The 13,427-nt window shown below is 44.7% G+C and overlaps 1 protein-coding gene across 3 annotated transcripts; it reads right to left on the minus strand.

Moving 5' to 3' along the window:
• Positions 1-434: 434 nt before the first annotated feature.
• On the minus strand, positions 435-13,196 carry Tmem14a (transmembrane protein 14A). Of its 3 annotated transcripts, none has more exons than XM_050133375.1 (5): positions 12,951-13,196; positions 6,568-6,653; positions 4,574-4,675; positions 3,677-3,764; positions 435-1,000 (listed from the first exon to the last, which is right to left on the minus strand). In XM_050133375.1, the coding sequence occupies exons 2-5, from the start codon at positions 6,635-6,637 to the stop codon at positions 961-963; spliced, it is 300 nt and encodes a 99-aa protein (XP_049989332.1). In that variant the 5' UTR covers positions 6,638-6,653; positions 12,951-13,196; the 3' UTR covers positions 435-960. The 3 variants fall into 3 exon arrangements, with proteins under 3 accessions (XP_049989332.1, XP_049989333.1, XP_049989331.1); XM_050133376.1 differs by lacking the exon at positions 12,951-13,196 and adding an exon at positions 12,628-12,748; XM_050133374.1 differs by lacking the exon at positions 12,951-13,196 and adding an exon at positions 9,091-9,115.
• Positions 13,197-13,427: the final 231 nt, after the last annotated feature.

A 13,427-nucleotide genomic window follows, 5' to 3' on the forward strand; every position in this document is an offset into this window, starting at 1 on the left:
AGTCCTCAGGGGAAAGACCGATTTCCCAGAGACCACAGGAGACAGTGGAAAATGAGGGGGGTTCTCCAGGTGGTCTATCTGGTCCTTAAGACTGCTCTGAACATCACAAGCTAGAACTGTTCTTAAAATGGCCTAGTGAGGCCTGGCAATAGTGGTGCACACCTTTAATCCCAGCACTAGCGAGACAGAAGCAGGTGGATCTCTACAAGAGGTAGTTCCAGGACAGGCTCCAAAGCTACAGAGAAACCCTGTCTCCAGAAGAAAAAAAAATGGACTGGTGATAGTACATGGATGTGGAAGGGAGGAAGATGGTCCTGCAAAGTATGGAGAGCTAGTGCAAACCCTCCCTTGACATCCTTTTGACTAGTAATAAAACATGTAAATGTCAATGATGACTGAGTTTCTAGAAAGGACATAAAAATGAATAACAAGGCTTAAGATAAAATGTATTTTATTTGAATACTGAATGCATTCTGTTACGACACTGATGAGTTGAGAATGGAATTCCTTTGATGCAAAAATCCCTCACAACAATACAAATAAAATCGCTAATGTATCAAGTGACATAAAAATCATCAACATTCTGTGGTTCACTCCAGGGAACCCATGACATGACAGGTTGCCATTCATCTTATTTGAGCCTTAAGAGCTTGGAACTATCAAGAGCAGAAAACAGCAGGCCCCCAAATTCCACCCACAAGATGAGACAAAGCGAATGACTTCATAACAACCCATTAAAGAGTAGGGTTAACAAAAAGAAATAGCTGAAACTTGTGCTTTAAATGAAAATGGGGAGGGCAAGCAAATATTGCCAATTAGTTTTTAAATTTCAGGTGACAACATATTTTCATTTCAGGGTAAGAAATTTACCACCTATTTCAACTGATCTTTTGAATGCAAGAAGCTGCTCTGCCGGGTACAGTAGAATGATAGGAGGTTGGTTCTTGGATTCTTTGGGTACTAAAGCAACAGCAGGACCAGTCTCAGGATCATCACGAGGCTGAAAGAAAACAAAAGGAAGAAAGATGAAGGTCACTCTGATGGACAGGACAGTCATGTACTCCCTATCATGCTGTTCCTATGCTGTGGCCTTTGGGAGCTCGGTAGCCTTCCCTAGAGCAGAGGGGGAGTTTATTTTTCCTATTTTCTAACTTAAAAACATTCCGTGAACAGATGAGTGAAAACAAACCCACTGTTCTGAAAACCTTGGATGAGGGATTAAGAGAAAAAGGTCAGGAGAAATGAAAACTTCCAAAAGCTACCCAAGAAATTGATTGGAAAAAAGTCAAGGGTGTTGGAGAGACAGGTTCAGCAGTTAAAAGCATTGGCTGCTCTTCCAGAGGACCAGAGCTCAGTCTGCATCCATGGCAGGTGATCCTAATAATAAATGACATGAAACTCTAGCCCCAAGGGGTCTGATGACCTTTTCCGGCCTCTGTAATCATCTGCACAGACATGACATATACACTCTTGTGTGTGCACATGTATACACATCCAGACAAAGAGAATAAGACAAATCTATTCACAAAAAGAAAATGGAACAAGGAGTAATTCAGTGGGAGCATTTTTTTTTTAAGAATATCAGGTACATTCAATCACCCAGGGTCCTTTCTTCATCACTAACTCCCACTTTTGATCCTTTCCAGCATCAAACACCATCTTCATATCAGGGACACAGTTAGAAAGTTACGGAGCCACTCTAAAAAATTCAACAGCAACACAAGTGCATGAAACTACTCAGAAGGCTTTAACCCAGGGCTAAATACTACTGATACTTTGAAGTACTTCCTTCTTGTCTTTGTTTTTGCCACAGACATCTTTAAACACTGGGTCAAACTGTATTTGCTGTGTTTTCATCCTGCTTGTATGTTTTATTTTGACATTATTAATTTCCAGTGACGGCAAATAGTTTTCAATCATGATATGCAAATGCCTGCTTAAATAGATAAAAATATTTACATTTCTTTACAAATATTTACATTTATTAAATAGATAAAATATTTACATTTATTTTCAGGTGAATTTTTCGCTCGACTATTTTCTATTAGAAATACAGTCCAAGTGAACATTCGGCTTTCCATGCTTCTTTGAAATAATTTCTGAGAAATGAAAACGTGTACCAAAGGAAGGCAATGTTTATGGTTTTCAACACTCAAGGAAAGCTTCCAGGAGGAATTAGACACATTTTCTCTATATTTTAATTGATAATCTGTTTAATTTCATGGATAGCACCACAGGATCAGGGCTGGGATGCAGCTCAGTGGCAGAGCGCTTGCCTGGCCCTGGGTTCGGTCCTCAGCATTGAAAGAGCTGCCGTCCCTAACTAACAACTAAGAAGTCTTCCCCACAGGCGCATGTAGAACACTTGGTCTCCAGCTGGTGGTGCTGTTTGGGAAGGCAATGGCACCTCTAGGAAGAGAAATCTGGTTGAAGGCAGTATGTTACTAAGGTGTGGGCTTTGAGATTTTTTAGCCTGGCCCTCTTCCTTTTCTCTCTGTGTACACAGAATATGGTCACTTTACTTCCAAATTCCGAGACCATCTCACCTACTGCTGCTGTGCCTGACCTGAAATGATGGACAGCATCCCCTGTGGAACATGCTAACAGGATGGACAGTGTCCCCTGTGGAACATGCTGAATGATGAATAGCATCCTTTGGAACATGCTAACAGGATGGACAGTGTCCCCTCTAGAACACCCCCCAGGCATAAGCCCTCTTCTCCTCTAGGTTGTGATTTGTCAGAATAATTTATAACAGGGACAGAAAAGTAACTAATACACTAAACACCCAACCAGAACCATAAACAAATAAATGAAATCAAATGCATATAATGGCTCAAAATAGGAGAAATTTAAGGTTACTAGCTAAAAAAAAAATCTCCCTTTGAAATTCAATGACCCAGACTGTCACTAAATCATTTTACAAGCAGAGAAATCTTGAGGAAAATTGAGGAGGAACTCAACTCATTAGTCTGATAAAGATAAATGTGTACATCTGATTGGATACTACAAAGCACATCGGAGGGGGAATGTTGTCACACCAAAGAATGACTGAATTCATGGTGGTTTAGGTCTGTTATAATTAAAATATTGTAATAATTATCTGACCTTTCAGATGAAAATTAATTCCTTTAAAAATACTTTAAAAGATTTAATACAGTGTGTGTGTTTGTGTGTGTGTGTGTGTGTGTGTGTGCCTGCAAAGTCCAGAAGACATTGCCTGATCCCCTGGACCTAAGGTTTCAGGTGGCTGTAAGACACCCAGTGTGGGTTCTGGGAACCAAATCCACTTCCTCTGGGAATGCAGTGAATGCTTGTAACTGCTGAGTCACTTCCCCAGCATGAAAATCAATTTCTTTTCAAAAAAATTAATTTATTTTTATTTTATGTGTAATAATGGTTGCCTGCATGCACAGATATGTATGTAACTGGTGCACACGGAGGACAGAGGGGAAGGTTGGATCCCTTAGAACCAGAGTTACAGGTGGTCATCAGCCAAACCTGGTCCTCTGCAAGAGCAGTAAGCGAGCCATCTCTCCACCCCCATTGAAAATGAATTCTTCACAAAATTCACCACACTTTAGCAAGACTGGGCACATTTAGGAGGTACTGCTGTAGCCTGTCGCCACTCTGAAACACTGTACAGGAAAGCACAGATCAGAAGAAAGGTTCTCACCTTACGCCTGCAACCAGCCCAGCAGGCATTATTTTCTTGGATCTCTTGAATCTCACACCCATTATGGTGGCCAGGAAGAAAGCTGTAACTGAAACCCAAATACCGTGAATTAGAATTTTAAACATTATCTATGTCTGCTAGTGAAAAAACTAAAACCAGGTACCCCAGGGGTTAAACAACAGGCATTCTCCTGCTATGCCCAGAGGAAGAAATACTCTATGATAGCAAGTAAAAGTACTGTTCTTTAGAGAATCTTTTTATTTATTTATTTATTTATTAAAGATTTCTGTCTCTTCCCCGCCACCGCCTCCCATTTCCCTCCCGCTCCGCCAATCAAGTCCCCCTCCCTCATCAGCCCAAATAGCAATCAGGGTTCCCTGCCCTGTGGGAAGTCCAAGGACCACCCACCTCCATCCAGGTCTAGTAAGGTGAGCATCCAAACTGCCTAGAGAATCTTAAGGCATAGCTGTACATACAAGCTATCGGTGCACTAAACAGAATTCTGATTTAGTTTCTTGCAACACATGTTATAGAATGAGGTGAAGTCGGGCAGTGGTGGTGTATGCCTTTAATTCCAGGACTCGGGAGGCAGAGGCAGGCAGAACTCTGTGAGTTCAAGGCCAGCCTGGTCTACAAGAGCTAGTTATAGGACAGCTAGGAATATCACACAGAGAAACCCTGTCAGGGGAGAGCAAAGAAATGAAGTGGAAGGCTAGGCCATCAGTACTATCAGTTTGATCAGTTCTGTCTAGAAAGCAGCAAGAATTATGTTCAGTCTTGACACAGACTCACGGACACTTAACTTTGACAGTTCATTTTCTAGTACGCCCGGTACAAAGTGTGACGGTAACATCTTCCAGGTTGAACCTCTGTAACTGCAGAAAACATATCACTTACACAATGACACTTTGACATCCCGTTTGTCATTTGAGACACGGTAGGCTCCATACCCAGCCAAAACTCCAACAGAAAGACCAGCAATCAAAGATGGAACTCCACCTATGGGAGGAGAGAAAAAGAGAGGAGGATTACATGAGCTGGATACATAACTCAGCAGTTAGTAGGAAGTACTGTTCTTGCATGGCCTCCTCGGACTCTTGCATTCATGCATACATTCCCACACATACACACAGTTAAAAATAATGAAAATATGTATTTTTAAAATGAAGAAAAGAAAAAAACTACAGCCAGGTGTTGTGGCGCACGCCTTTTAACTCTATGATTTTGAGGTCTATACAGAGTTTCAGGATAGCCAGGGCTACATACAGAGACCTGGCCTAAAAAGAGAGCAAAAAGGAAAGAAAAGAAAAAAGAGGCAATTACTAAAGAGAGAGAGAACCTGAAAGATGAAAGGAATTCACGTGGGTCTCTGCCTCTGCCTCCATCAGTTTCTGGATGATGGCCCTATGATGAAATTTAAGATATTCATCAGTCTGACTGCAGAGCAAGTCAAGATTGGGCCCCCTCTCCTCCATAGCTTAGGGTCTAAGCTGGAGTCAGCCTTGTGGATTCCTGGGAATTTCTCTAGAGTCAGATTTATGCTAAACCTATAACAGCTCCCTCAATCACGATATCACTATCCCTGCTCTCATCTCTGTCCTTCCTCTATCTCGACTATCCCACTCCCTCAAATTCTTCTCACCCCGCCTTTCTCCCTTTCTCTCCACCTTCCACCATCCCTTCTCCCCTTTACCCCCATGCTCCCAATTTTGTCAGGCAATCTTGTCTGTTTCCAATTTCCAGGTGAGTCTATATATGTTTTTCTTTGGGTTCACCTTATTACTTTGCTTCTCTAGGATTATGAACTACAGGCTCAATGTCCTTTGTTTATAGCTAGTATCCACTTATGAGTGAGTACATACCACATTCATCTTTCTGTGTATGGGTTACCTCACTCAGAATAGTGTTTTCTAATTCCATCCATTTGCATGCAAAATTCAAGATGTCATTTTTTTTTACCACTGAGTATTACTCTAATATGTAAATATACCACATCTTCTTTATCCATTCTTCAGTTGAGTGGCATCTAGTTTGTTTTCAGGTTCTGGGAATTACAAATAATGCTGCTATGAACATAGTTAAACAAATGCTTTTATAGTATGGTTGAGCATATTTTGAGTATATGCCCAAGAGTGGTATTGCTGGGTCCTGAGATAGGTTGATTCCCAATTCTCTGAGAAACTGAAATACTGTCATGTTAGGTTTTCTAGATGTACAGAGATATATTTCAGATGGATAGCAATTCTTTCAAAGATCTTCAGAATATGGTGTTTAAGAACTTAGGAGTTTTCATGACAAGGAGACACATCTGCTCCTGGTAACATCAATTATTTCAAGAGGATAATGGGCATTGAAGAGGCTCCTCATGGAGTTTTCTAGCCATTTGGGCCAGAAATTGTTCTTCCCTGGATTCCTTAATGTTATGCTGTATGAAATGGACATACAGGACCCACGGAAAAATAACTGCTGAAATCTCAGTCACCGTAAAAACATCTACAGCGCCTTGTGCTACTCACACATCTTCAGGAGATCCTTGTACAGCCACCAACTCCTCACAACAGCCACCAATTCCCGACTACAGCCACCGACTAACCACTTCTGCCACTGCTCCCCACTACAGACATAACTCCCCACTATAGCCACTGACACCCCACTATAGTTACCTGCTCCCCATTACAGTCATCAATGCTGTACTTAAGTCATCAACTCCCCACTACAGCCACCAACTCCTTTGTTGAATTTGTGCACGACATGGTGGTGCAGCACTTGGCAGATCAGTAGTAAGTGTGAAGCCAGCCCGCGCTACACGGGACACTGTATCCAAAGTGAGGCAGAGAGGAAGGAAGAGAGGGAGACACGGAGGGAAGGAAAACAGGAAAGTTTTGGCTTACCTCTTCGCTTATATCCCAAAATACTTCCAATTGTCACAAGGGCTGCATAACCAAAGCCAACCAGGTCCATTGGTGAGGATTCAAGTCTAAAGAAAGGGTGAGGGGCATATTATATAGCGTTCTGGAGAAGAAATGTAGGTACCCATGATAGGTACCCCAAAAAGCTGTGAGATTTCTCTGGCCCACCACAGAAAGGAAGTTCCATCTTTTCTCTTGTACCACCCAGCTACTGTCCCCCATCTCATCACTCCAAACACGCATGTGCAGTGGGGACACGTCAGCTAATTCTTCAAGACCTTCCATACCCTCAGCTGTTTCATTTCTAAATGAGACTTCTGCTCTGGGAGAAGTCTAGACATCACCACTCCTCCTCGACTCCAGGCCTGCAAGGCCTTTTCCCCTCGCCCTATGAGACACAGCCAACACCTGTGCCCATCGTCCTCCGCACCTTCTCCCCGGCCTCTTCTCTCAATTATTTCTTCGCCGAATCTTGGGACTTTGTCTATACAGAGCTCTGCAGTGGTGGCTTCTGCCTCCTCTGAATGAGGGTTCACTCTGACCATGTGCTTTGTTACCAACATCCCAGCGGCCAAGACATCCACTTGTAGCCAATAGTAAATCACTGTGCATTATAATGCCCTTCCCCAAAATTCATTGTCCTGTGAATCCTGGGACCAGTACCGCACCCTCAGTGATGGGGAGAAGTTCCAGTGAAACCCTACCCTCAATCTCCCAAGATGCAACAGAAGAGAGGTGGCCCCAGGGGATAAGGAATCAGCCTTTAGCTCAGAGGTTCCCAACCCGTGGGCTGTAATGCTTTTGGGGGTCGGGTGACCCTTTGACATGGTCACCTAAGATCATCTCCATATCAGATATTTACATTACGCTTCACAACAGCAGAAAATTACAGTTACAGAACAGCAATGACTATAATAGGAGGGTTGGGGTCCCCACAAGATAAGGAACTGTACTAAAGTTCTCAGCACTGGGAAGGTCAAGAACCACTGCTCTAGGTGGCTGTGGATCCATAGGTCAGGCCCCTTCTTCTCCCCATATCCCCAAAGTGAGGGATGTAGATGAGATGTAGTTCTTCAGCTGCTTAAAGTCTACATTGACTATTGACTTTTTAAATAATATTTTTATTATTTCTTTGAGAATTCCATATAGTGTATTTTTAACCTTCTCTTACCTCCCCCAAATCTTCCCAGATCCACCACACTTTGTGCTTTCTCTTTCTTTCCCACAGAGTCCAATTTGTGTTTCTAAAATGCTCTTGGGGGTGAGGCCTAGACAGGGTCAGACCTGCCAGGGGTTCATCCACTTAGGAAACTGACCCTCTCTCTAACACAACAACCAAATGCTAAGAGCTCCTCAGGTGACATTGGGGACTTGTGTCCAATCTCCCCATCTCTATGCTGGGATTTGTCGGGCTGGAGCTTGCACGGGCCTTGTGCACACTGTGAGAATCGATGTGAGTTCACACGCGCCCTGCTGTGGTCTTGTGCACGCTGTGAGAATCGGTGTGAGTTCACAAGCGTCCTGCTGTGTCTAGAGAACACTGTTAGCATCTACAACCTCTTGCTCCCACAGTCTCTCCACCCCTTCTTCCTGAATGCCTGAGTCTGCAAGGAGGAGTACGACAGGCAGGCCATTCAGTGCTTCGCACAGGTCACATATCCTCGGGATGGTGACTAACTGGGAGTCTCTGTGTTAATCCCTGACTACTGCAGGGAGTTTCTCTGATGAGGACTGAAACCCGCACTAAACTATGGCACAGCAATAAGCTATGAGGAGTCATTGTCACACAGTTCCCATTCAGCAGAGTAATAGCAGTAGGCTCTTCCTAGGACCTAGGACTTATCTAGCCACGGGATCTTTACATTTTTATATTTTTAAAATTTTTATTTCCATTTGTCCATAGGAAAAATACTGATGTTAGTGAATATGAATGTGGTAATGGTGTTTGAGGTTTCCTGTGCATTTGTCTGTGTGTACATATGTAAGAGCATGTGTATTCTAATGGGGGAGCTAATCCAGGTCTTCACATACTGCTTCACTACGCAGCTGTATCCCTGGCTCACCTGTGTGTTCCTTTAGATGAGCCAGTTTTATGAGACTAACTCAGAATAGGATAGGTGCGAAATTCCTCTCAGAGTCACTTAGTGTCCTGTAAACCAAATGTAGTAGCTCACACATGTAATCTCAGCGTCCAGGAGGCTGGTTCAGGAGGATTTCCAAGAGTTCAAGACCAACCTCACTACACAGTGGGTTCCTGGCCAGTCAGGCTATCGCATGAGATTTTGCCTCAAAAAACCAAATACACACACACACACACACACACACACACACACACGCACGCGCACACTCACACGCGCGCACACACACCCATGCACACATGGACACAGACACATACAGAGTCACAGCAGAGGAGGCAGCACAGAAAGAACTCCCACACTGACATGAAGAACTAATACAGCAGATGTCAGCTGTACCCAAGAAGCGGCATCAAGACGCAAAACTTACAGGAAGGACCTGCATCGAAAAAAACATCCGATACCTGAAAAAGAGATGAGATACAATAGGAGGGGCAGGAAACAGCTCGGTGATTAAGAGCACAGCCTACTCTTCCATAATGCTGGGGTTCAATTCCCAGCACCTACAGGGCAGCTCATAACTACCTGTAACTCTAGTTCCAGGGGCTCATGAACACTCCTCTAGCCTCCATGGGCACCAGGAATTTGGTGTGCAGACATGCATACAGGCAAAATACTCAAAAACATTAAAAAAAAAGAAAAAGAAAAAAGAAAAAAAAACCCAGAAAACTAGAGAAGAAGTGTGGAAAAAAAAAAAAAAAACAAGGAATGTATAAGCACAGTGCTGAAGTACACACACACACACACACACACACACACTGTGTGTGGAAGGTATGGGCTGGGGTGTAGTGGCATATGCCTTAAATCCCAGGCAGGATCTATGTGAGTTTGAAGTCAGTCTGAACTACACCATGAGTTCTAGGCCATCCAGTGCTGCATGAACCCTCATGTGGGAGTGGGGAATACATAACTAATTAAACTTTTAAAAACTAAACAAATAAACAAATGGAAAACTTAAAAAGAAACAGTCAGAGGGGTGGTGGGAAATACAGTTCTGAGTGACTAGCATTAGATTCCACAGCATCCTAGTCAATCACTGTGTGGATTTAGGAGGGAAGTGCTACCATGTATCTCCCAATGGAGGAAACAGGCACAGGGAAGGCAAGCAATGTCCAAACCACACAGAGCCAAGATTTGGGGCCCACGGATGTCTTGGTGTTGGAAACTGTGCCCTAACATCCCTGAGAACTGAGTCATTGGGCTGAACAAGGTGAACAGGCAGAGGAAGGGATGAATTTCAGAGTTCTCCACCGTGGATTCTGATCCCGAATAGCCCCACACCCGTGAGCACAGCGCATCATCCACCTGGTGAATCACGCTTTTCTGCCCCATGCACAGCGCACACTGAGTCCTCCCTAGCACTATGTATGAGCCACGCTGGACCACAAACCTGGGCATCAAGCTGATCCCAAGACTTACAGGCTGTGTAAAGTCAGGTGCATCCTCAACTGCTCTGTAATCCCATCTGTCCATTTGCACAGAAGGAAACTAGAAACGTCTAGCTCCCATGGCTACTTACAAAATGAATTCAACCTCCTGAATAGTCCCTGGCACACACTGAGCATTCAATGCACATTAGCTGTTCTAAGCACAGAAAGACAAATCCATGTGTCCTCACTTACATGTGGAAGCTAAGAAATTACCAGAGCTTGGGAATGGTGTGGGGAGGGAGAGGTTAGCAGTACAGAGTGTAGCTGTCAAGTAGAAACAGCTTGGAATATCCTTCAGCACAGTGAAATAGCTGTGGTTGGCCACAGATTCCTCAATAGCTAGTATACAGGACTATTCTGGATGGTCCCAGCATAAAATAATAAATATCTTAGGTAATAGCTATGCCAATTGCTCTAAACTGTTGATAAAACATTAAATATATGATATTGAAATGCCATAGTCTATCCCATAAATGTGTACAACTATTATGTGCTAATTAAAAATAAAAGTATATTTTGAAACAAATATTAGCTTGCAGTAATAGTATTCTTTCATTTTTACTCCTATTTTTAAGGGTCATTATTGTTTCAGCACACAAGAGACCAACTGTCATGTGGACATTCAATAAAGCATATTTAAACTCCTTCCCTTTCAACGAGTATTTATTATCTCTGTAGGAAGTAGAAAGCAGTTTCGGAAAGGTTGGGGACACAAGCTTGTGGACAGTACAACAGAGCAGAGAGAAGCCGGTGGTGAGGACCCCCGAGATGTCAGACATCTGGTGGGCACGGGAGCCCAAGGAAGGATGTCCAGGAGAGGCAAGGTCCCAGCTGCGATCTTGCGGGAAAGCAGGAATAAGCACAACGAACAAGTGTTCCAGGCAGATGAATGAACGCATGCAAAGGCTTCCAGGAGTGGGGACCGAAGGCTTGCTTGCAAATAAAATGGAATTCAGAGGGTGGAGGAAGGCTGGGGATCACTTGGCAAAGAACCTGAGCTCTGTTTCCAGCACCCACGGGTGGGCAGCTCACAACTGCCTGTAACCCTAGGTCCAGGGGATCTGATGACCTCCTTTGAACTCCGAGGGCAAGTACAATCATGTGCACAAACTCACCCTGAGACTCACATAATTAATAAATAATAAGGCAAATCTTAAAAATGGAAACAAATGGGCTGTGAGAAGAGCACCTGTTCAGAAATCTCACCCTGCACTCAGCAGCCCTGCAAAGGGCGTCTGTGGCTCCTGTCCTAAGGCCAGCAAAGGGTTAAATGAGCAAGCCTTGCAATCTGACTGAAAATCTACCCAGTGTTTCCTAGCTGTGGTAGTGGAACCTAAGAAAGGCAGGGGCATACGTTAGGAGCTGAAGCAGTAAACTAATCAGTCGATGAGAGTGATCCACCCTGCAGAAACGACAACGGCGGTGGAGAAAAGTGGATGAACTTGAGAGATCCAGCAGTCAGAACTGGCGAACTGGAGGTGGGGCCAGAAAGGCAGGGAAGCTGCAAGGAGGGCTCCTACAGATCTCTGGCCTGGACCTCTCGGAGATGTGGGAGTCGGAAGCCATGATGCTGTTCCCTGAGTCAGAGCCCTGGGGCAGTAGCAAATGTGTGTGAGGTGCGGGCATTTGGAATATAGGCTGAGGTGCCCAACAGCCAGGAAGACACTCTGATTTAGATATCTGGAGCTAAAAAGATAGCTCCTTCATCACTGAATAATATTAGGGACTTAGTTTTTCTTCAGGTGTGAAAAGTAGATTCATCTTCTTCCTGAGCACCCCAAATCTGCTCCTGTGATCCTCTCTTAGACATAAATCCTTTAATTTGGTATAAAACCGCCTGTGGTGTGGTGCTCGTCCGATTCTCTTTTCTAGGTCAGTCAAGTTCTCCGAGGGCAAAGCCACACTCGCGTCCATTGCTGACCTGCACACAGACAGCACCAAGCTCACTGCCCTGAATGAATGAGTGACTGGATGACTGGAACACACAATGTGCTGAAACTATCACATGCAGTGCCCCCCCCCACTGTCGGGACTCCAACAGTTCCTTCATCTCCACACAGAACTCATCATTGCCCTAACGAAGGCTAAAGGAAATTCATTCCCAACCTATGCACACTGAGAAAATGCACACATGTCAATCATATTTCTTGCTTCTTCCCCATGGCAGAGGCCACTTGTCCCCACCACAAACAAGCATTAAGGGAGAGGCTGTAGGAACAGGAAAGGAATGGGGTGTGGCTGGAAGAGGGAGGCACGTTCACTGCAGGTTCCTGAAACAGACAGGAGGCTAGGTACTGATATAAGGCCAAAGAGCATCCTGGACGCAATGCACCGAAATGGTTTACTGCTCGGCAAACAAAACCAAAGGACAAATCCCTGCCTTGCCCAGTATCAAGTTCTCCAAGGCCTGGCCACTATGAGATCTGTACATAAATATACACAAAGCGTTTTCCCATAAAAACAAAACCACTGCCTACCTTGAGCTATGCAGGCATGAAAGTCATTTTTGAAGGAAGTCTGGCTGAACCATACCGACCACCATACCCCACCCCTGGGGAGGTAGAAGGTAAAATAAGTGCTATACGTAGGGCCCCAGGAAGGCAGAATCCAGGAAACTGACAGCATAGGACAGGAGAGATCTCTGGAAGGGCAGCCTCCATCTCTCCTTCCACAGGCCCTCTGAAGTTTTTCTTAGTGCGGAGATTGAGAGATTGAAAGAGAGGGCGCATGCTCAGCAAAGACCCGTTTGTTCCCCCCGTTGTAAGGAAACTTCCATTTATGAGATGGATGCACAGCTCACCTGCAGCCCTGAGCCGCTGCTGCAGCTGGAGAAGGAAAAAGGCGGGGATGCGCAAGCGCGGTACTTCATCCCGGAAGCAGTTTCCGAGCCTGCGCATTCCTTCACCGATTACTATCTTAGAGGGAAGAGAGGCGTCCTCCCCGGAGCTGCTTTGTGCAACCCGGCATCCCTGATCCCACACCCTCCTGCTTTCCGATGCCCAGAAGCGGAGACCTGCTGTAGGGCTGCGGGAACCGAGACCCTGGGAACTTGCTTGTCACCCTGGGTTCCTGGGTCCCAGAGTGCAGGGCTGGAGTCTGCTGCTGCCCCCTCCCGGCCGGGCCGATGCGTGCAGCGAGACTCTTGGGTTTGACTGGGATCCCCAAATAAACTAAGAGTTTTTTTTTTATTTATTTTTATTTTTTTTATTGAGAATAAGAAAAAAAAGTTTCCGCCTCCTCCCCGCCTCCCATTTCCCTCCCCCCCCCCCCCCTCTTC

Source organism: Alexandromys fortis, unplaced genomic scaffold (genome assembly GCF_014885135.2).
Source record: "Alexandromys fortis isolate MF-2015 unplaced genomic scaffold, M_Fortis_MF-2015_v1.1 scaffold_574, whole genome shotgun sequence".
Classification (NCBI taxonomy): domain Eukaryota; kingdom Metazoa; phylum Chordata; class Mammalia; order Rodentia; family Cricetidae; genus Alexandromys; species Alexandromys fortis.